The 22,837-nt window shown below is 51.9% G+C and overlaps 1 protein-coding gene across 1 annotated transcript in view; it reads right to left on the bottom strand.

Annotated features, from left to right (window-relative positions):
- Positions 1–3,571: 3,571 nt before the first annotated feature.
- CACNA2D4 (calcium voltage-gated channel auxiliary subunit alpha2delta 4) overlaps positions 3,572–22,837 on the bottom strand; it is a 122,077-nt gene continuing 102,811 nt past the window's right edge. The window contains exons 31-39 of the mRNA XM_042050150.1: positions 17,852–17,922; positions 16,931–17,006; positions 15,133–15,185; positions 14,123–14,178; positions 12,722–12,742; positions 7,652–7,769; positions 5,349–5,461; positions 4,960–5,042; positions 3,572–4,504 (exon numbers count right to left, since the gene is read on the bottom strand). Of these exons, the coding sequence (XP_041906084.1) occupies positions 4,418–4,504; positions 4,960–5,042; positions 5,349–5,461; positions 7,652–7,769; positions 12,722–12,742; positions 14,123–14,178; positions 15,133–15,185; positions 16,931–17,006; positions 17,852–17,922 (678 nt within the window). The 3' untranslated portion in view covers positions 3,572–4,417. The remainder of the gene's footprint in view (positions 4,505–4,959; positions 5,043–5,348; positions 5,462–7,651; positions 7,770–12,721; positions 12,743–14,122; positions 14,179–15,132; positions 15,186–16,930; positions 17,007–17,851; positions 17,923–22,837) is intronic.

The following is a 22,837-nucleotide window of genomic DNA, read 5'->3' on the forward strand; positions in this document are numbered from 1 at the left end:
GCAATGGTGTGTTTCCCTTGGAGAGGCAAATGTCACCCCAGCCAGTTCCAGTGGCTGGCTTTGCTTTCACCTCTAAGCGTGCCCAACCTGTGCCTGTGGTTTGGGGATTGTCTTGGCGCCGGCTGGAGCTGAGCTGCCCCAAACCCAAGTTTTGTGTGTGGCTGTGGCCAGGCTGCGGGGCTGGCGCTGGCAGACGGGGGCTGTGGGGTGGCATCTGCTGCTGGCACGGGCAGCCAGCCCTCCCGGGAGGGAGCAGCCGCTGCCACCACCTCCCTGCCGGCTCCTGGCCACGGCGGCCAGCCCGGGGCTCTGCCCTGGCTCTGGCCCAGCTCCGCCATCCCGCTGCCTGCAGGAGTAGCCGGGCTGGCCTTGCTGCCTTTGCCAGGGAGCCTCCTGCCAGCTTTGGAAGCGATACTGTGTCCCTCGGGGCGGGCAGGAGGAGGTGACAGCAGGCTCCAGCCCCGCTGCCAGGGGCTAAAGAAAGGCGCTGCTGGCCGAGGCAGCCAAGCAGGAGCAGCCGGGGGCTTTGGCCGGTGCCGCTGGTGCGGGGCTTCCCCGGCAGCTCCCTGTCCCTCTCCCTGCTGCCTGAGAGAGGCCAAGCCTTTGTGCAGCGGTGGCCTCCAGTGAGGCTGGCGGCTCCTGTGGCCACAGCCTCTCCTGGAGGAGAGCTGCGGGAGCACCCGCGCACATCCCTGCGCAAGGCAGGCTCTGCTCCCGGCGGCACTGGGGGGAAGGACAGCGGCAGCTGCCGGGCCCCGGCGCAGCCAAAGAGGTCTGAAGACAGGGCTCAGAGCCCAGCCCTGCTCTGCTGCCAGCAGGGGCCTGCCTGGGGAAAGGCGGGGTGCCAGGGCTCCCAAAATCGGAGGCAGCAGCAGTAGCAAGCAAAGCAGGAAGGCTGATGACATTTCCTGCGGGTATTTACAGCAGAAACGGGCTTGGTGGCGTCCGAGTGGGGCCACTCCAGAGTGCAGCAGGCGCTGCTGAGGAGCTGCACGCGTGGCTGTGGCTGATGTCCCGGGACAGTGACACAGTGACTGCCGGCCGAGGGACAGGAGGTGTAAAGGCTTCTGTCAAGGGCAGGCAGAGGTGGCGTGGGGGAGCAGCCTGTGCCGAGGGATGGGGGAGCCCAGCTGGTGATGGAGTGTTTGGCACACGGCGTTTGATGCTCCTTCTCTGCTTGCTCTTGAGACTTAGCTTAGCACAAAAAAATGTGCTGCATTAGGCTGCCCTCAGCTCTCTCCCCTGCAAGCAGAGGCTTGTGAGAGCCCAGGATTTCTGTGCTCACAGTGCCACTGGGCTTTTTCAGCAGAAAAAGCATCCTGGAAAATACTCTGAGGAGCCCGAGTTTGAGGTGTGCATGAAACCAAGCAGAACTGTGGTACTGGTCCTTTGCTGTGGCAGAGATGGGCCACACACCCCACACACCTCTTAACACACTTGGAGCCTGTGGCTCCTGGCCGTGGCCACTGCTATGCCCCGCCTGCGATGTGCCAGTCTCTTGCTAAGTGTAAGCCAACTCAGGCCAGCCTCCTTTTGTGGCCAATCCCAACTGCAAACAGCTGCTGTAAATCCAGGGCTGATTTTCCTACTCTCTTGTAGGATGAAGTCATCCCTGTCTGGGCACACTCGAAGGCGTAGCCACCAGCCTGCTCTGTCCCATGCCGTGAGTCAGGGGAGGGCACGTGTGTGACGCTGTGCAAGGTGTGTATCCCTGCCCACCACAGCGTTTGGGGGAGATCCAGGGTTACCTGCACTGGGGTGTTTCTGAAGCCTGTAAGGAGTGTCATGGAGAGAGTTCAGGCCCCTTCCCAGCTCCTGTCCCCCTGCCTGCAAGGAATTTGGCTGCAGATCTGGGGCTTGTGAAGCCCCTGATTTGTACAGCGGTGGGATGTGGGTCTGCTGGACACCCCTGGCTGCAGAGCACCACTCGGGAATTTTCTCCCATTGCATCTTCCCATAAGAGAACAAGCCCTGATGGCTCCAGTTTGTGCTCACAGGGGCGGACGGGATGGGGCAGGAGAACAGCTGGGCTCTATGGAGCTGTATCAGGATGGCAGTAGGATGCTGCTCAGCTGCAAGTGAGAGATGGCTCCTCTCACAGCTGCTCCGCTGCTGGTTGGGTCCTCTGGCCTCAGCTTGCTGTTTGCTTTTGCTGACCTATTTTCATCTGCTGTGCCCAGCACATGGCTGAAGAAGTTGGAAGCTAAGGCAGCTGCTCTTCCTGGGGATTTTTCTCTTGCTGAAGGGCCATGAGTCATTATCTCTGTCAGAGCATGAAATGGAATTTTCTTAACCCCGTGTTGGAGCCCAGAAACAGGTAGGTTTGCTTAGGGTCTGCCTTGCTGCAAAAAAAAGAAGGAAGCTGTTCCTGGTGTGTGTTTTGAGTCAGGCAAACCTTTGCTCGTATTTCTCAGTTTAAGGAATAATCCAGTTGTGACCCCTGTCCCATTCCCTTCAGTTACCACCTGTGTACAAACTCAGTGAGCCAACTAAGCCAGGTATAACTCATGTCCTTGCTCTCTCGGTGCAGGTATCTCCACAGGACCGTGTGTATTGTGGATTAATGCACCTGAAACCAAGCACGGCTCATCTGCAGCAGAGCAATGTGTATTTGTGTGTCCTGTTTCAGCTCAGTGGACATGGGGCTGCTAATCCTTTCTGACAGGGAGGTCATCCTTGAGAGTGGTGCCCCAGGAGGGCAGGCACTGTGGGCAGGCACGTGGAGCTGGGGAGCTGTGCCAGCCCAGGGGGTGCCCTGAGCCAGTGGCTCCTCCATCTGCAAGCAGCTCCTGGCTCCTCAGCCTTGACAGCAGCTCCTTTTCCCTCTGTCCTGCCTTCATCTTCCTTGGCTGCTGCTGGCTCTGATAAGGTCACTGCCTCCGAAGTCTGGAACCTTCTCCAGTTTTACTTCCAGGACTGCAGTGGTTCCTCTCCTCTTTGCTCTAACACTGCCTGTAGCAAGGCAAAACCCTGCAGCAGGAGCTCTAAGGTCTTGAAAGGTCCCCACCAGGACCTGGCTGGGACTGGTACTGTCCCCTTAGTGTCAGGTGACATGGGTGGCAAGAAGGACAGCATCCCTAGCACGCCTGGAGCACATTTGTGGGTGCCTGCTGTGCAGGGAAGGAACAGACCTGGTGTGAGGATAAAGCCCTTTCCCATCCAACTGCTCTTTGCAGCAGCTGCCCAGGAGTCCAGGCCCGCAGTGGTGGCTGTGGGAGTGGGTGCTGTGGTGGCCCTGGAGAGGAGCCCCCAGCTCCCCGTGGCAGGCACGTGGCAGGGCACGTATGGGCACTGCTGCTTGTCAGGCAGCGAGCGAGGAGGGCCCTTGTCCTGAAGGAGGTGACATCTCGGTGTGACGAGCCACTCTGGGGGCCTGGAGGGGTGCAGGAGGCTCCCAGGGTGACCAGGGAAAGGTTCTGCCTTGCTGCTGTACTACCCTGCTGCCTTAGGGCCACCACAGCTGTGTCTGCAGCCCCTCCACCCACACCCTGTCCCCACGGGTTTCTGGGATTTGTGTGGGGCTGTGATGACCACCAAACATGCTGAAGCTGTGGCGTCTATGTAGAATATGCCTACATTTGTTTTTAATGAGATGGTATGGAACAGTTCATACAAAAAAAAAAAAAAAAAAAAAGAGAGAAAAATGTGTGCTGCCCACCCATTGTCTGTAAAGCTCTGTGAGAAACAGCCCGTGCCCACCAGCTGGGAATGCCAGGCTCAGGGCAGGGAACAACCATGGGCAGCTGCAATAAGCAGGGCAGAGCTGTTCCCAGGGGAAAAGTGCCTGTTTCTTAGCTGCTTCTGCAATGAAGAGAGCAGGTAAGTCTCTTTCGGTGGGTCATGCAAAACTGCTTTCCAGAGGTAACTCCACACGTAGACAAGAACCAAGGTCTCCTTGGCAGAGCTGGCGTGGCTGCAGCTCTCCAGTGAGGCTGTGCTGCTTCCCACTGTCCAGCTGCAGGTTAGGCTGGTGCAGTTCAGCTTTGGTGCCATGTCCCACCCCGGGGGTCCCGGCTGAGGACCGTCCCCAAGACCAGGAGATGCTGCTTCCAGAGCCGGGTGCTCAAAATCCCGGTGGCTCCCCCTGAGGGACAGGCAGATGGTGTCCGCTGGCCCTCCTGCTCTCCTAAAGCCAGCCCTGCCCCTCCGAGCCGCCTGTAGCCCGAGTGGCTCCGTGGGGGTCAGGCTGGGGGTGGGATGCTGGCCGTGCCGATGGCCGCGGCTTTGGTGTCCGGGGGGAGCCGCTCGGCAGCCGCTGTGCCAGGAGCCGGCCCCGCTGCTTCCCGCATCTCCTTCTGCCACAGCAGCCGGCAGCGAGCTGGGCCGGGCGGTGAAGGTGTCCCAGAAGGGTCGGTATCCACATGTCCTGCCGTGCCACCGCTCCGCCCCGCCGGGTCCCCGCCGCCCGCGGGCAGCGTCACCGCAGCAGCAGCACCAGGGGCAGCAGCAGCAGCGTCGGACACACGGAGATCCCAGCGGTGCCGCCGCAGTCCTGGGCGTTTTCCTGGGAGATGGGAGACAAGGTGTCAGCCTGCCTACTGCCAAGCCCGCCTGTCACCTTTGGAAGAGGGAGCAGTGCCTGTGGCCGAAAGGAAAGATCACCAGGGGCGAAGGAAGGGACTGGTTTGATTCCTGTTGGCCATAGCAGCCCCCATAGTGAGCCAGGAAGCCACTTGCCTCCCGGGCTCCTCGCAGGGGGTGTGTGTGCATGTGTGCTTGCTTCTGACCCCGTGCTATCCCAGCTCAAGCCCTTCCCAGGTGGGACTCAGGTGACAGTCCTCCTGCTAGGAACCCCCTTGGGATTCACAGGCCGTGTCTGGGTCCAGCCAGCAGGATGGGCACCTGAGACAGCGCACGCGAGGGTGCCAGAGGAGACACTTGTGCATTTTGGGTACAGGCATGCCCGTGGTGCCCCCAGCCGTGTGCTCTCCCTCCCTGTCTCCCCGCTGCCCGGGGTACCTCAGGGTGGAACGCGTGGCACGAGTCCGGCCGCCGCCGCAGCTTCTGGGACCGCATCCGCTCACACTTCACTGAGGCGTTATGTGCGAGGCTGTCAAGGACACCTTAAGGACAGGGCAGGCAGGCAAAGGGGGTGAATGCCACACACACCCACGGGGCCCCACGCAGGTTTGTCTGGGTGTAACTGCACGGCCCGGGAGACACAGCGGGGAGGACAAGGGAAGGGCAGGACACCCTGCTCGGGCTGGAGACCTCTGCGAGCTCTCACAGGCTGGGTCATGCTCTCCAGCCCCATGGCAAAGGCAGCAGAAGCACATTTTCCACCCTGGCAAACACGGAGATGACAAGGCCTGTGGAGCCCTGCGTCCTGGCTGTGCATGGAAGGATATATTTGACCTCTTTTGCATCCATTGGGACGGGTGGGAAGACACTGCAGTCGCAGACAGCATCCGTGACGAGGAGCAGGAGGTTGCTGCTGATGATCTGCTGTGCCACAAACATCCTGCAAGGGAAGAGCAGGTGAGACAAAGCACAACTCTCCAGCTACAGTGCCAGAGCAGCAGCCCTGGCATTGCCTGAACCACAGCAAAGAATTGACAGAAAACAGAGATCATTGGAAACAGGGTGTCAGCAGGAAGCAGGAGAGACCAGTGAGCAGCTGTACACAGGGAGAAGTGCCATTGGCACTCCTTTTTGGCCTCAGAAAGCTCTGAACTGGCTCGAATCTACAACTCCATGCTTTTAGGCACAAAAATCAAAATCAACCCAAAAACACAACCAACCAACCAAACCCAACGCAAGGCCTCCCCAGACAGGGCAGCATGTCACAGCAGATGACACCTGAGAAAGCCTGGTTTCACCCAGAGGTATGGCAATGTCTATTTAATGTATATTTACGTGTGCTTGCACAATGCAAGGGTGTCTGTATTCAGAGGTCCTGCGACGAGCAGAGTTGTGCTAAATTTCCTGTTACTTGAGAGAGAAATAGAGGATCCCAGTAATGCTGTGTGTTACACTGATGTGATGGGACTGACCAGCTGGTGCTTGGCAGGGAGCCAGCAAGCTGTCCTGGAGCCACTGGGCACAGGGAAGGCTGGGGACATCAGGCTCAGCGTGCCTGCACTGGTGGCAGGGCTGCGAGGCTGCAGCCGGTGCATGGCTCGGTGACTCCCCATCCTGCTAACCACGGCCCAGCCAAGGGAGAGGGCTTCTGGAATAGAAATAGAGGCTTGTGGGGAAGTGCCCACTGCACTGACTGTGCTGGAGGAGTGCCCAGGCTCCCTGGTTATTCACCACCTGGCCTTGCTGCCTTCGAGCCTTCAGGGATTTCCGTGTTCCCTTTTAAAGGTGTTGAATGCCACACACACAGCTGACCATTTCATTAGTGTTCCCTGACTAATGACTGCCTTGGGAGCTTTGACAAGCAGCCCTCAACCCATGCACAAATCCAGTCACCAGGACAGAGGTGGCCCATGCAGCAATCAATCCACAAGCCAAAGTTTTTGCCCAGGATGGAGCACCCAGCCTACCCCTGCTCCACCAGGACCTTGTGGAATGTGATCAGGAACGCCTGCATGCCAGCCCCTGGCTAATGCTCCACAGAGCCTGTGGCAGGGGGTGTGTCTCTGCCAAATATCTGGAGAAAAGATGCACAAGAGATGCACCTGGGAGCCAGAGGCTGTAACTACGAAGGAGCTGAGTGGGACCAGCACTGGTGAGATGCTGCCTCCAGCAGGGAAGGGTCAGTCCCAGGCCTTGTTTGTGGCAGAGATGTGTGACCCAAATAGGTCACTCAGTTCCTCTGGATCTGCCCAGAGCTTAATACACCACCTTGTTGTCATCAAATCTGCAGTCTCTTCTGAAACAATGTTTGGCAAGGCCTGGTTTTCCTAAAGTCATGCTGACTAGTGGAGGCTGTTTTTCTAACCTTTGAGTCTTTCCTGCAGTTGATCAAACACTGCAGAATAGGTAGGATTGTTTTGGGGTTTTTTTAAGAGAAATCCCAGTCAGATCTGTTTGGCCTCCTCACATTAGGAAAAGCTGGATCAGTGGAAACTCATCTTTTTGTCACCTTTCCACATGTGATTGCTGATGGCACTGTGCAACCACTGAGAACAGCCTCTTTTCACAATGACTCTCCTGTTACTTTTGAGTGTCCATTCTCTTACAGTGAAAATAGGAAATATAAAAGTAGACCCTTGTTTTCAGTTCTTTCAGTCTAACACTTCCTTTTTTTTTTTTTCATGATCCCTGTTTTTTTTTTTTTTGTTTCTGTAGAAATACATAAAAAGGGGGAAATAAAAAAAAAAAAGAAAAGGAAAGCCAAAAGCATTGCAAAAAGGAAAACTTGCTAAGAAGAAAACTTTCGCCAGAAACATGAAAAAACAGAAAAAGTTGCTTTCTGAAATCTGTGGAATGGAAAGATATATATATATATATTTTAATGTTGTTTTCTTCGTTCTCCAGCCACCTCTGCTTATTAACAGATGGTTTTAATTTTTTTTTTTTTTTTTTGCCAAGGATCAGTACCCTGGCCTCTTCATGTCTCTCTGCCCAGCATGGCTGTTTATCTCTGCAGGTGTCGTGGTGGCCGAGCCATGGGCACAGCGGCAGGTGACCCTTCTCAGGTTGCTGTCACCACCAGCAGCCCTGGGACAAGGCCCCCAGATGAAAGGGAAGCTGCAAGCCTTACTTTTGGCAGTCTCCACACTCGATGAGCCCGTTGGTCTCCTTGATGGCCGGCTCGTACACGAACACGGGGTACTCGGTGTCGCAGGGCTGCAGTGTGTCGTGCTTCTTGTGCTTGTGAGCTGCCGGGGGGCAAGACAAGGGCACAAGTGAGGGGCACAGGAGCACACGGCAGCTGCCTGCACTGAGCTGGGAACGTTCCAGAGCGGCGGTGGACCTTGGAGGAGCAGCCCTGCGTGCCCGCTATCCCCAGCAGTGGCCGGGAGCAGGTACCCACCGGAGAAGAAGGGGAAGGAGATGCTGCGAAGAGCAGCCAGGCAGTGATCCCTGCTCCCACTAGGTGGTGCGGGAAAACCAGCCTATGTGAGCAATGCCTTCAATGCTGCCACTCGCCTTCCCCCGGCGAGCCCGGGCCCTGCCGTGCCGGAGCTGCAGCCGAGGGGCCGCAGTGGCCACAGCAGCCCAGGGACCCCCCCAGCCAGGCAGGCAGGGACATTTGGCACAGGTACCCCCCTGTGTTCAAAGGAGCGGGGGTTCCTACTGAACCAGCAGCGTTAATGAAATCCCTCCTGCCTAAGGCAGCTCTGGTTCTTGTGCTTTTTAAAACGCTGAAACCTGTGCCTGGGCTGGTCCTCTGTGCCCGTGCCAAGGCTCTGCCCCTGCGGGAACCGTGCGTGTCTGTGCCGGGGCTCTCCATCGGCTGCTGATCCCTCCTGAGCCCACTGACATTTCAGAGCGAGCTCACAGCAGGACATTTGAGGGGTTCAATACGTGTCATGTTGAGAAGAAACCACCACCAGCAAACAGATCTGGCCTGAGACCACAGGGAAACAGATGACAGCTCTCGAGGACCAGCAGAGACCCAGCTAATGAACAGCACTGGCTCCTGGAGGGAGCAGCTGCTCCATCACTCATCAGTCACACTCTGTGGGACTCCCAAACTAATTTGGGGATGAGGGGGAGCCGAACTGCCTTACTAAGCCTCCCTCAAGAAGGAAGAGCATTCTTTCTAGGAGTTCAGCAAAATCTATCTTGCCTGAAACTACTGCCTTGGGCCCTTCTGGCAATTATTTTCTGCAGTTGGAGGTAGCAAAGCCAGCTCCTGCCTCTGTAGGACACAGGGGACTGCTGCTGATGGAAATGTGAAGCTTTGTTGCTAGGGCAGAGGTGGTTGTGGCTCAGCCAGCAGCAAGTACGAGAAACGGTTTCTCCATCAGCTTTGGGCCTGAGCACAAAAGCCTCACTTTGCAGCCCCCCACCCACACAGCAGCCACAGGCAGAGCTCCTGGGGGGACCAGCAGGGAAGAGGGTCCTCCTGACGTGGAGGACACCCAGTTTATCCCTTGCAGCAGAAGCGCTGAAGATTTATAAAAAAACGCAGCAACCTGGGTTTTAATCAGCAAATGTATGGTGAGAAGGCATCGAGAGGGCATCCGTGATTGGATGGGTGATTTGCATCACTGTGAAACCCTCACTGCTGAGAGCAATGGTCTCCTCTCCCTCGGCACTGCCAGAGCAGGCAGAAAGCAGCAGGCACCTCCCCGCAGAGCTTGCCGTCCAAACAATGTGGATTACATGAGAGAGAGAAAAACTGCTTGATTTTCTCTGATTTTTCTCTCCACCATGGCAATCCAGCAACACAAGACATCCATTAAGAGCCAGGAACCGCAGCCCAATCTTCCCTCTAATGCCTTGCCCAGGTGAATATGATGGGCACTCAAACCTCTCCCTGCAGTGCAGTCTCTGGTAATTGTGCTTTGTGCTTTTCTTCAGAAGTCTCAGAAGAGCAGCGCTCAGGAGGCAGCCCCCTGCTTAAATCCTCCCAGACTGTGGGACCCACCTTTCGGTGTCATGGTTAGGTTCATTTTGCACAGATTCAAAGGCACGCAGAGCCTGACTGCAGCACAGTGCCTTGTTCTGTATTCACCCTGGATTCACACTGAATTAATCAACTGAACTTGTCATTCCAGGGGCCGGCAGCACCTCTGCCACCAGCCAGGAGCTGTCTGGCTGTGCTCTGCCACCCCTTGCTGTCCCTCCCTGTGCAAACCCCACACTGCAGAAGCAGGGAAAAGCCTCTCCCATTTCTGCTGATGGAGAATGCCTCTGACTAGGACCTGCCTCAGGGACTGACAGTCCTGAGGAGATGAGATGGGATGTGCAGAAGAAGACTATGTTTCTGAGGTGAATTTCAAAGACTTCAACACTTCTGGTAGGGCACGCAGAATATCCCCATTTGTGCTGTAAGGAGAGAGCTGCAAACACTTTCTAGCTCTGACAGCTGCAGGGCTGGTAGCTGTATTCTGGCCAGGAAAGTCCCCAAACTAAGACTAAAGGAGTGTGAGAAACAGAGCAGGAGCCCTTTCTTTCAGCCTGAATTCACTGTACTTGGGGCTGGGAAAGCAGCTCCAAATCCTGAGACAGGTGGCCTGGCTATCACAGTCTGGACCAGGGACAGCCCTTCTCAGGGACATGCTTGTGGCAAGACCACACACTGGTCCCTCAGCCACAAACCACCGGAGTCCTGTTGAGCTGCCCCTGGATTTACAGCAGTGCCACTGCAGCACAGCTGTTGGCAATGGACTGTGCAGTTCTTGCTCCGAAGAATCGCTGGGATGACCACAAGGGTGACCTCATAAAGCTGGGGCAAACTGCTTGCAAGGATTTAACATATGGCTCATGGCATGAGTGGCAAAGAGCCCTGACACACCAGGACCTCATTTTTTCCCCCGTGCCTGGTAAAGAATGACATCCTTTACTAGCTCCTGTTATAGTATCATATCCTTTACTAGCTTCCTGTCATAACATCATCAAAGCAGATGGAGTTAAAGCAATATAAAATACCGTGGTGTGAAGAACGGGGCACAGGGAGGGGTGAATGAGACCATCAGCCTGGAAAATGCAGAATGGAAGTTGATCTGAGGCCTCTCAGCCTCAGCCAGGGTTGAATGAGGGCTGTCATGGTGGGCTTGGAGAACCAGGCCCCTCAAGGGGAAAGTCAATTAAGGAGACTTCATGAACCACACCCAGGACAAATGTGGCCAGCACCAAGGTGTATTTTTAAACTGGCACAAGTGCCCTGCACAGACCTTAACTCTTTTTCTGGCACAAGCTGAATGAAAAGAAGCTGCTTTAAAATCTCCCAAGTCCTGCACAGAGACAAGACCTATGACAGAGATTATGCTTAAGCCTCCTGCCACTTAATTTTCTGGGAAGCAAAGCAGCTGCAGCAGTATTGAGAAGTTCAGAGAAGCCCAGTACATCATCAGCAAAAGGCTCGGGCTGAGCCTCTGCATGCACATGCTGGACATCAGAATGTTATCAGCACCCTCAGAGTCTGCTGGTCAGGGATTAGTAAACAGCCAGAGGAGCTGATAACAAATTGCAAACTTTATAGCAAAGAGTGAGTTAATTCCAGGCTGTCGTTGCTACCATCTGCACTGCCAGAAAGACTTTGTCAGACATTTGGCAACCAATCCTTCAGAGCAGCAAAGGCAGTTGCTGTGCCTCTTTATGAACCATAGAGCCCAGATTGTGAACTCTTTCCCACCAGCATAAATCATGCACCCGAGTCAGTGGATTTACTCCGGGACACGTGACAAAATCTGCCACTTAGTTACCAATATATAACATAGAATTTAACCAATTATCTTGTAAAATATCTTCTGTGTACATTACCATGCAGTAAAAAAAACTTTTATGATCTACAGAATTCTAGAAATAGTTCTTTCTAGGCTGCATGCCTTGGCTGGAGGTATTTTTGGCTTAATTAAAAGCTTTCAAACCTGCAGTGATGTCCATAAAAGCAGAAGCCCTTATAAACACAGAGAGAAATTGAGATGCTGGGAGCAGAGAAAAATCTGTGGCAGCAAACACATCTTCTCACCACCTCTGAAAAGCAGATTTGTATGATGAGTGCAGTCTGAATACATCATGCCCATATTCCAACAGCAAGTCTCACCTTCCAGGAAAACAAGAGAACTTGGGAAGCAGAAATAGGCTCAGTGCTGCAGAGCCAGAGGTACACAGTCAGGCAAGGGAGAGCATTAGATCCCTGATCGTTAATTCCTCTGCACATAACCCGGAAAAAATGTGTGTGCTCAATTTCTCTCTCACAAAATGTCTCCTTTGCTTCATATTTTTCGCATACACCAGCCTTGGCGTGCAGTCAAGAAAATGTTAACGTCTCTGGCAAAAATCTACAGCCCCTTCTTAACAACATGTGCAATCCATTTCCTCCAGCCCCAATAGTATTCTTCCACCCTGCTACTCCCCCACACACGGACACTCATTTTTGTCATCTGCAGACACCCTCCCTTGCTCTTCCTCTTCTCCATCCAGTAAGACACATTCCAACTGTCTCTATTTCTCCATCTCTGTCTCACACATACGTCTTGCTGGGCAGAGAGCAAATTGGCAAATACAAGCTAGATATGGAAGCAGGGAGATAGAAACACAGCCACAGTCTGGACTCTGTCTTGGAGGAATTTCTAACTCGCCTGTAGGAGAGGATTTATGAGCTACAGCATATACTTATCAGTTGAACCGCTTGGAAGTCCTTCTGCATTATCCCAGAGCTGGGCTGGGATTTATCAGAAGGAGCTAAGCCATGGGCTGTGGAAAAGAAGACTTAAGTTACTCCTTAATAACTGAAGTCTACAAGACCCATATAGTTTTTCCTGCAAGAAGGCACGGGTTGGTCTTTGGTTTGGGAACAACAGCCGAAAAGAAGGGGCCAGCTGGGTGAAGGACATGCCATGGAACACGGGCCACAGGCCCAGCCAGGCCGCAGGAATGAGTGATGATGCTGTCTGTGACTGCAGTTCCTCAGGAGGCTTGTGTGTTCCTTCTTTTATCAGCTTCTCACTGACAGACCTTCAATCACCAGCTCAGCCAGCTAAATGAGCAACAGCATCTCTTCTTTGCAGACCAGGGAAATAGAGCCAGGCACTGCCTTGGCCCTGTCACACCTTTCTGCAAGTCCCCCACGGTACAAAAGGTGGAAAAAAGTCTTTCCTAGCTTAGGAATTTCTAGTTAATTCTCTTTTTTTCACCATTAAGGGGTTCTACTTACAGTGATGGAAGACAGCCTTGGCTGGAGAAGTCCCATGACACACAGACACACAGGGACGATGGAGCCACGTGACAGTTTCACAAGATGGCAGTGACATGAAGACATGAATTTGCACACAGCAGTCATGGAGGTGATGTGGGAAAGAGATGAAGGAAGCACAAAAGGAAATGGTGATGGGCAGGACAGCAGTGACAACCCCCCTCCCTTTTTGCTCACATCTCCTCAAGCAAAGACTAAATCAGACTGCAGCCACGGACCATCCACAGCAGGAACGCCACGTCGGCCTGTTCTCCAGAACGAGCAGTCTCTCCTGCCCTGCCATGAGTACTGCACCTGCTCACCTGACTCTTCCTCCCCTATTTCTGCACTGGGACACTCCTGTTATCCTGATGTGTGTTAGTCAGCAGCCAGGGCTGCTTAGGGGACAGCTGCATCTCCTACTGCCATCTCTTTGGAGGAGGAGACTGGTACCTGGACAGCACCCACAGACCTCCTTCTCTAGAGGGGAATTTTGCTTTCAAAAAATGACTGTTTCCCCATTGTGCCAGGAAAGTTCAATGCAGAACACCCATCCCCACAGCTGGCATGGAAGGTACCACTGCCTCCACTAAAGGCACCACTAGTGATCAATAATTAGCAAGACTAATGACAGCCCCGACACGGCTGCACAGAGCACACCTGCCCGTCCCCTCTGAGCCTCCTCAGGGCCATTAACATCCCCCCTGCTCGCAGGGGCTGGGATGGGACTGCAGAGATTCCTGGGGTGCTTTCAGCAGGCAGCAGTTCAGCTGCAGGACAGGTCACTGGATTGCAGACCAGAGACACCCACCCCTCTGCTGAAGGCAGCTGCTGTGCAATACCACGTGCCATGATCTTCTCTCTTCCAGAGCAGGTCCGGTGGGTAAGTGAAGACCCTGCGCAAGTTACTGAATTCTAAGGTTTCTGTCTAGCTTCCTGGGACCTCTGCTAGGCTCTGGAGAGCCTGCTGTTCCACCCCTGCTCTGTCCTGTCCTGTAGCAGACTGGAAGGGATACTTTCCAACAGTTCTTTGCAGCTGATGGCCTCTCTCATCCCACTGCACACAGGGTAGGGGTCCTCAGGAAGAAGTGTCCCCCCTCTCCTCAGCAAATTGCCCTCAGGAAAGCAGGCAGTGTGCTCCAAGCAGCACACACCTCACACTGACCACCCTGGTGCTGTGGCATTTCGTTAAGGCTGAAATGGGGGTGGAAATGGGGGCAGATGGTGGGATCTGGCAGCTGGATTCCAGTGTCCGTGGAGGAAGGGGTGTGGGGCAGATGGCAGGCTCCTTGCACAAGGCCAGGCTTCCCCGTACAGTTTCTTCTGTCACCAGTGGCTGCAACACTCACGTGCTATGGGGTGGCTGGACTCTTGTGTACTCACCATCTGCCAAGTTGTCTGAGTGCCAGAAGCTACTCATGTTAAACTCCAAAAGGAAGCTGTCAAAAGAGCAAGAACAGAGGATGCTTTTTCAGCAGCCTGGAAGGATGCAGGTGTCAGGGAGATGGCCCTGTCGCCCAGCGAGTATCAGTTCTAAAATGTTTACTACAAATTTCTGGCAGTGCAAGTCTGATCTTTTAAAATTTTAAATTTTTTTTTTTTCCCCTCTCCACATGCTAGAATGTAGCTCTGTATCATGGGATCTGTGCTGTGGAAGATCTGAAGTATATCCTGTGCAAGGGCTCACCAGTGAAGGAAGAAATGAGTTTGGCAGCCCCTGAGGCTGGGAGGGGATTCAGCCACAGTAGGACTCACCTGAGGAGCAGGCATGATGGCCATCAGAAGGCCACTCTCTGGCTACTTGGAGGTAGCTACACTGAATTATTCTGTACCAATAGGCTAAAGCCCTCAGAGCTGGACCTTTACCGCATCTCCCCTTTTGCACACCCAGCAAGTTGAGCAGTGGCACTTTCATCCTAATCTGGGCTTGAACTCTGATTCACCCCAGAAGTCTGAGGTGAACCCAAATGCAGAGGAGAGCCTCCCCTCTCCCCCCCCTTGCCTGGCACTCACACCTGAGCTGCTTGGCTTGCTTCCTTCAGCCTCCTCCCCCCGTGAGAGGAAGATGTGCATTCGCTCATCACGGGCAAAGGAGACAGGCAAGAGGACTTGGCATCAAGGATCTGCACAGAGCCCCAGGAGACCCAAGTCCTATTTCTGACTCAGGCACTTTGTACTGAGTGACTTCAGGTAAATCCCAGACCCACTCTGGGCCTCTGCCTCTCAAAATGGCAATAGTAATAGCTTTCTGTCTCCCAGGAGCACGGTGCAGAGCTGAATGTCAGGAGAAGGCTGACAGCAGTGCCCTACGCGGGGGCTTCTGCTCACAGCTTTCCCAGCTCTTGCCCCTCTTGGTCTGAGCCTCCCAAACACCCCCATCTTTTGGTACTCACATGAGGAAATCACTTATCAGCCACTTCACTGCAGCTAGAAAGGCATAAATTGGCTGGAGAACAAAAGAAGAAATGAGAAATACCATAAGGACCTGGTCAGAGAATTTATAATTGTTATGCAGGACCCCACATTTTAGACCAAGTCCCTCCACTGATCAGAGCTCTTGAAGACAGGCTGGAAATTCAAGGTCTGGGCATCACTGGAAAATGTTCAAAATACATCAAAAGCCAGCAGAGCTGCCTTGCTACTAATAATATCTCTTCACCCCCTCCCCATCAGGGTCAGGGAGTTTATCAGGAATGTATGAAGGACTTTGAAGACGTAATTGCTTGATGATTTCTCTCCAGCGTGGATGACCTTCAGAGCTCAGAGCAGGAGAGAAACACAGCTAAATGGGACACTACCAGTTCAGGATGCTTTTGTGTTCTGAGAGCAAGTGGTGTTTCTGGGACAGCACTGCCCAGGATTTGGTATTATCTGCCATTGATTGATTATGCTTAACCGTGCTTTCATCCAGCTTTTCCTCAAGATGGCATGACTTCTATCATCCTCTTGCTTTTCAGCTCCAAACTGGAAATCCAGCATTATCCCAGGGACAATTCATCTGCAGAGGATACTGCTGCTTCTTTTCTTCATGGTAACCACATCTAATTTTCATCTCCCCCTCTCATAATCATGCCCATGTCCTTAAACCCAAAACAGATGCAGCAGTCACAGGACACAGGATAATGTTCCATTACTGCTGACTTATCTTCAGCCAAAATAAGTCAGCAAATAGTAAAATATAGAGATGGTTGGGAATTTGACTGATTTTTATGTCTGTATATGAAAAACTGACTTTTCTTGATTTCTTCCTTTCCAAGGGTTTTGCTAAGAGGGGAAGATGAGAGATAGAGGCTGAATGCTCACCTTTTTATTCTTTTCCCAATTCACCTAATTTTTGGCAGCTCACAGTTTGTGACATTTCTTTCAGTGATCAGGAGGATATAATCAAGCAAATGTTTTCACTACAATCACCATTTATTATCTAGCCAGAGTAAGTATAGCCATTGCAAAACAGATGTTGTTAAAAGTGGTATTCTTAAAAATGTTGTTAAAAGGTAGTATGTTGTTGAAAATTCTTTTACTGGAAAAAAATTATAATGTCACGCTGTAAGGAGTACTTCCAGCACTCCTTCCAGTATCAAAGGATCATAACAATAATGAACACACCCCTGATTAGGGTTGTGTCAAGTAGTTTGAAGTGGCCTAAGTGGTGAGTAGTTCCTTTGTTCTGCCTGTTTGAGGCAAGGTTAGGAAGGTGTAGTGGGATTAGATTAAGAGAGGCTGCATTTGGGTACTGGTAAAACCCTTCACTCTTTGTTTGCTCCCTGGGTTACCAGCATTCTCACTCTTTCTCTTGCTCCAGGCTCAGTCTTCCTTTCCCAATGACTGCCAGTTTTCCCCACATGCTCTGCTCCCTGAGAGTGCAACTGTCCTTCTTGAGCTGCTGAGTAAACCATGCCCTGTAAAAGCATTCCTATTCACTTCAGCTGCTGGCTGATTCCTTGGCTTTTAGGAGAACCTGCCATCATCTAGTTCCTGTCCTTTCCCTGGTCCTTCCAATTTTCAGTGAGATCCTATATGGCAATAGAGAGCCACACTGGAAACCACCATCGCTGGCCACCACTGCTTCAGGAATCTGCCTGAGGTGAGTCTGGACACTCCCATCACTTGACAGCAAACATCTCCTGAAGTCTTTTGGGGAATGTTGGAGAGGCCTAGCCCAGGGAGGGCTGCACGGTGACAGATACGTACGCTGAGCAGGGGCCGGGCGCTGCTGTGGTGGTGGTAGGGCACCTTGCACATTGCCTGGTAATCATACATGGTCACTCTGCAAGCAGAACAAAACAAGCAAGCAGTCAAAAGCAAGCAATGCAGCTGCCCATGGGACAGACACGTCAGCTTTTTCTCAAAAAATGTCATGTATGAACTGTTTCCTGTATTCAGTAAAGCAGTGACCTGCTTACATGTGTCTTTGCTGTTTGGCCAGTGCTGGATCTTGCAGAGCAAGAAATACAGGCTCTGGATTAATGTAACTGGGTCAGTACAGGAGGAAATACGTCCCTAATTTCAGACAGTGAGTAAACCAGGCTGTGAAGCAGAGGAATTACAATTGTAACTACCTCAGGTCCCCCTAGTTCCTGTTTTCAAGCCACTGAAACTCTGAACTCTCTTTTGACATCGGCTGGGGGAGTGGAGAGAGATGAACAGAGGTATTTTTAAGAGAGAGAGAAACATGGTCAGCCAGCTGCAATGCTGCATCTGTGGGGCTCTCAGACAACCACTCCACAGAAAGGCTTTCCGAGTGGCAGGAGGAACTGAAGCACTTCTGTGCCCAAAATGCCAAGAAATGCTTCCCATAACATCTTGCCCTGGAAAAGACAGAGAAGCAGCTGCTCTCTGGCCACACAGAGACTGGAAGTTTCTGTCTCTCTGTGTTTTGCAGCAGGTGGAAGAGCAAGAGATGAGGAGAAACAGTGTGTGTGGTGACGATGGCTGAGCGAGTCAGCAGAGGGGGCAGGTAGCTAAAGGAGCTCTTGTGTCTAAGCAAGAGAGTCACATGCATCACCAGCATGTGCATTTTCCCCGGCTCAAGTGCTTCTTAGAGGGACCAATATGCTCTGACCCACACACCAGCAGAGAACAAGAAGTACAGTGTGGAGATCCCCCACTTACCGCCTGAACATGCCCATGTTTAGCAGCTGGGTCATCACTGAGCCATCCACTGCACCAAAAAATTTTCCAGTCTGCAAGCACAAAAAGGGAAAAACAGAATAAGCAAAATTTTCCAAATGCCTGATGGCTCCAGCTGATCTAGTCTGTCTGGAGGCCTGCTGTACACAACCAGGGTTTTTGCAAGGAGGCAATGCCAGGCTTTGTCCTTTGGCTGGCTGGAAAGCTTGAGGGAGGACTTCCCCCATCACCAGCTGGGCATCCTTCACCATTCCTACCACGCGTGGAAATGATTTAGCCCACGTAAGTCCCTGCAGCTTGTGACAGAAAAAGGCAGACTCTCAAGCTGCAGAGACCCAGGCATGCTGAATCATTGGAAGCCTGGACTCTCCTGTGGGTTGTTGGGAATCCATGTTGTCTGGATCTGAATGCCTGAGTCTTCCATTTGAGCCTCTCTGCTACCCGTGGCCACAGTGGATTTGGAAACCTCTGCTCTCCTGCTGCCCTAGGTGAACTGGCCCACCATGCATGACTGTGACATACGGATTTATTTAGGTAGCAAATACAATTTTACAACTCGCTGCTGTGCGAGTTCTGAGCAGGCAGTAACCCAAACAACACAACATGAACCCTCCCACCCCTGTAGCTTTCATACTGTGCACTGGCATAGCTAGAACTAAGTTGCATTTGGGGGGGAAAAACAACCCCCCAGTCCCCTTGCATGCCTCAACTAAAGGTGGAGCTTGTGGCCCTCTGGTCCCATGAACGCCTCAGAGTGAATAACCTCAAATATGGACCCGATCTCAAATCTGGTAACTGCTGCTTTAAACATTTCCTCAAACAAACAATTCTGGCCTTCCTTATTACTAAACCATGACAAATGTATTGCAAAAACACTTCAAACCTGTCAAGTCCACTGCTTTGTTCACAGGCAAGTAAATGAAATGTTTGTATATAACAGAAGTGCAGATATGAGCTGTCCTCTCTCTGTTTCCTGGCTCATGGGTCCTGACAGAGTAAATAGCTCCCATGCGTTGTGGAAGCATTCCCATAGTCTGGGATGTTTTGCTTATCCACTGATGGGCTAGCAGTCATTTAGCACGTATTAGCACATGACAGATGACTTCATTTATTTGAGTGGGACATTTTCACAAGCAAAGCCCGAACCTTAGGCAGATTTACCTAAGATCGCATGGTAATCATCTAACGGTAGTGTTACATGGTTATGAGCCTTTTCCCAAAAGGCTTTAGAAGTCATTTCACTGTATTTCACATACATTGTTGTGTATCAATCACCCAAATTGATACTCAACTCCACTTTGAGCATTTAGGCTGTAATCGTTTCAGGCAATCCAATGTGCCTGAGCAAGCACTAACTTTTTTCACCTCCCTCGCTCTTTCAATCTGATTAGGGTGGTGAAGAGGCCAGCTGCTTCCATTTAATACCAGTCTGCAAACCCAGCAGGAGCCAGAGCAGTGGGATTTAACACAGTGAAAGCTGCAGACAGTGGGGCAAGGAGAGGGGGTTTGTAAATGAGGCCCATCCTGTCAAGAGATGCTGATGTCTGACCAAATTTCTCCATGTAGGACATCATTTGTATAGGTGTAAGAATGAGGAGCTATTAGTGTGAGTATGGCTGAGGGAGTGTGCTCAGAAAGGCATCAGCAAACTGGCCTCTAACACCAAACCAGACATTCAGAGCTTGCTGCTGTTTCAGGTGCCCTGTGCAGGCAGTAACACAGAAAAGCATCACCCGGCAGAAACGCAACGTTTTGTAAAGCAGCTCTCACTACACCCCGCTTCCTCCAGTGACTGCTGCTCTCCCAGGCAGCCCTCTGCTGGGTTTCTCCTGACTCCCATCTCTGGACAAGTTTCCACAGGCCCTTGCCTCTCAGAGGCTCACGGCACGCAGCTCTGCTCTGCCATCCCCGCGGCACACGCTGTGCCACACCCCCTGCAGCTGAGCGCACATGTGCGGGCTGTGCACAGGAAGGAGACGCAACCCAGGCACACGTGTGACTCAAAGGTACATCACTGCTCACATGCATCCGTGCTTTGCTGGCTTATTGAGCAGTTTACACTTTTTGTACACTCAGAAGCTGTGGACAAGCAGGATCTGCCAAAGTGCCCAGCTTTGTGGGCAGGCAGGCAGCCTCTTGTTGCGTGGCTCAAACAGAGCCAGCCCTTGCTTCTCCACAAGCTCTGAGCTCTGGTGGCATCTTGACTTTTTAGCTGCCTCCCTGCAGCCTGCCCCGGAGTCCCACCTGGGCAGAGCTTGCAGACATACTCTGCAAAATGCCTCAGGCAGAAGGCAGCAATCCTAGAAAAAGAGGTTTAGTGAGCGAGGGAACATCTGGATGCAGCAGGCGGAGGGAGCTCAAGGCCTGTGATCCACAGCTGTGCCTATGACTGGCAGCGAGAGGCAGCTAAAAACTCAGGGGTGGTTGTGGGGCCACAACGAACGTGGCAGAAAACGCAGAGCAGCCCTCCCAGCAGCACAGCCTGACTCTGCCTCTTATTTTCCCTTCCTCCCCAGCCCAAGAACATCTAGTCCTCACTCACTCCCTTCTCCTGCATTTTAACTCTTTGCTCCCTCTGGGATGAGACTGGATGGGGAGATTAGCTCGAATTAAGAGATTACCCGTTCTTTCCCAAGTAATCCTGCAGGGAGCTTCCAACTTGTCACTCATTAAAATCCTGAGTTCCTTTTCCATGGTGGTTTCCAACTGTCAATAAGCTTCCTGCTGCCTTCATACAGAGGTTATTAGAGCCAATCCCCCATCCTGGTCCCCCATGCCAAGGGCAGATGAGAGCACAGCCGGAGCTACGCTGTCCTCGCCCTGTTCTTGCAGGAAGCTGCTCTGATTTCCAGTGTGGTCACCCAGGCAGCAGGCAGCTCTGGCAGGCAGAAAAGCCAAAATACCCACAAAAATCCAGGTATGGGATTTTTTTTTTTTTTGGCATTATGTTAAAGGATGACTTGAAGGAAGAGGATGGGGCAGGGAAGGCCACATAGCAGCAAGTGATCCCATGCAGCAATATCCAGGTGGCAAAGCTGTGAAACCCAGGATATTGATTTAATGCTGCTGTCTTGAATTCCCTGTAGGGTTTAACAGTGTGGACACTCATGGTGCCATCAGGAAATAAAAACAGTAACTGCAATAGGATAAAGAAATCAGAAAGAAAAGCAGTGGGGAACTTTCTGAGGTCAGGGAAGGTAAAAGCTGGAGGAGGACAGCTCTGGTGCTTGCCAAAATGCCTGATCTTGGAGGCATGTGGATAATGTTTATAATTTACCCAAATCCACTATAATGCCATGTTTCTGTTAGTCAGATCTTTCAGACATGAGCTTTGGAAAAACCCATTTTCCATAAGATGCAGGAAAAAATACAGAGGCAGAACCCAGGAGGGCAATGCTGAGGACACACAGGAGACAGAGTAGCTAAAGGGTGTAGTTGTCTCCACTGATGGACACACGTCATAGGACTCAGTAGAGCATCTTTGAAAATGCCATGGGGGTCAGAGGAGAAAACAGCAATTCCTAAGACCACCAGCCCACCCCAAACACGCAGTAGGACCTGGCCTCCCAGAGGAGGGAGCCAATACAACTTTTACAGCATTTCTCCTCCTTATTTTTCAAGCTCTATTTGCTTTTTTGTTTTTTGGCACACCACGTCACTGAAGGGACACTTCTACCAGACCATTCAGTGTGCTGGGTGGGGCACTTTTCACTTTTCCACACAAAAGAGGCTTGCAATAAGCCCCCCTTGGCATCTGTATCCCCCCTGGCGCCTCTGTTTTGCCAATTGGTTTTGCTCTGTGACTCTCAAGAGTTCTTATCTTGGCCTCTCTGAACTCACTGTGCAGTGCCTGCAGAATGCACAGTCTCACCTTTTCTTTTGCCAGCCCATTCTGAATATGCTAACCAACCCAAGTCCAGGTGGGAAACCATGGGACTCATACAGCTGATGTTTTCCATCTAAATAACCATCTAAAAATTCTTCTTTCTTTTCTGTCCCAGCTACTTTGAGATCAGTGTCACTACTTCATGCTTCATCGTTTCACCAGCTTCTTGTAAGGGACTCTGTTCAAGGCTGAGGAGAACTGAAATTCAGTAGGTTATCTAGCCTCCCTTATCTCCTGATTTTGTCACACTTTCAAAGAACTTAGCTGGTAAGTGTTCTTCCTTCTGGAAGCTGTGCTGCTTGTGCCAATCACATCCACCAGGAGTTCTGTTACCTTAAGTTCCATTTCAATCTGTTTGTCACATCTTGAAGAAAGTAATTTCTGGGATTGGATCTGCTGCCTTCTGGAAATACCCAAACTGCATTTGTTAACTCCAGTACAATGGCAATTTTAATGAAACTCCGCAATTCTGTCAGTAACAAAACCCCTTTGTTTCCCATTTCTTGTCTAAGCCCACTCTTACTATTGACTTATTGCTCTGTAGTTTATGAGACTGTTCCCATTCATCACTTTCTGACGCCCAGAACTGTGGGGTTTAATTATCTTGAAACAAGTAGCTCTGTGGTGAATTTATCAGAGAACAGAAAAGTGTAGCTCAACTGTGCAGTGGCTGCTAGTGTTGACTCTACCCAGCTGCACAGGATGTCAGATCAAACTTGCACCCCTTCAGCTCCCTAGAAATGGCTGTGGAACCACACACCTTGTTTTTATTTCTGTTCTGAGCCTTTTCCCTTGCTCCTTTCACCTCTGCAAGTCCAGTAAACCCTCCAGTTCTTTAGGCGTGTTCCTGTTTCCAATTTGCTTAAATTCTTTTGTCTGTTTTTCACCTTTAGCATTTTGCTCTTACTATCCCCTCAGTTTCCTTTCCTGAAGAACACCCACTTTGGCTTCAGAAACACTCAAAAGTGCTGCTCCCTTTCCTTTTCTTTCCTTTCCTTTCCCTTCCCTTCCCTTCCCTTCCCTTCCCTTCCCTTCCCTTCCCTTCCCTTCCCTTCCCTTCCCTTCCCTTCCCTTCCCTTCCC

Source organism: Corvus kubaryi, unplaced genomic scaffold (assembly GCF_017639235.1).
Source record: "Corvus kubaryi isolate FWS band 111438036 unplaced genomic scaffold, C.kubaryi_AGA036_p1.0 72, whole genome shotgun sequence".
NCBI classification, from domain to species: domain Eukaryota; kingdom Metazoa; phylum Chordata; class Aves; order Passeriformes; family Corvidae; genus Corvus; species Corvus kubaryi.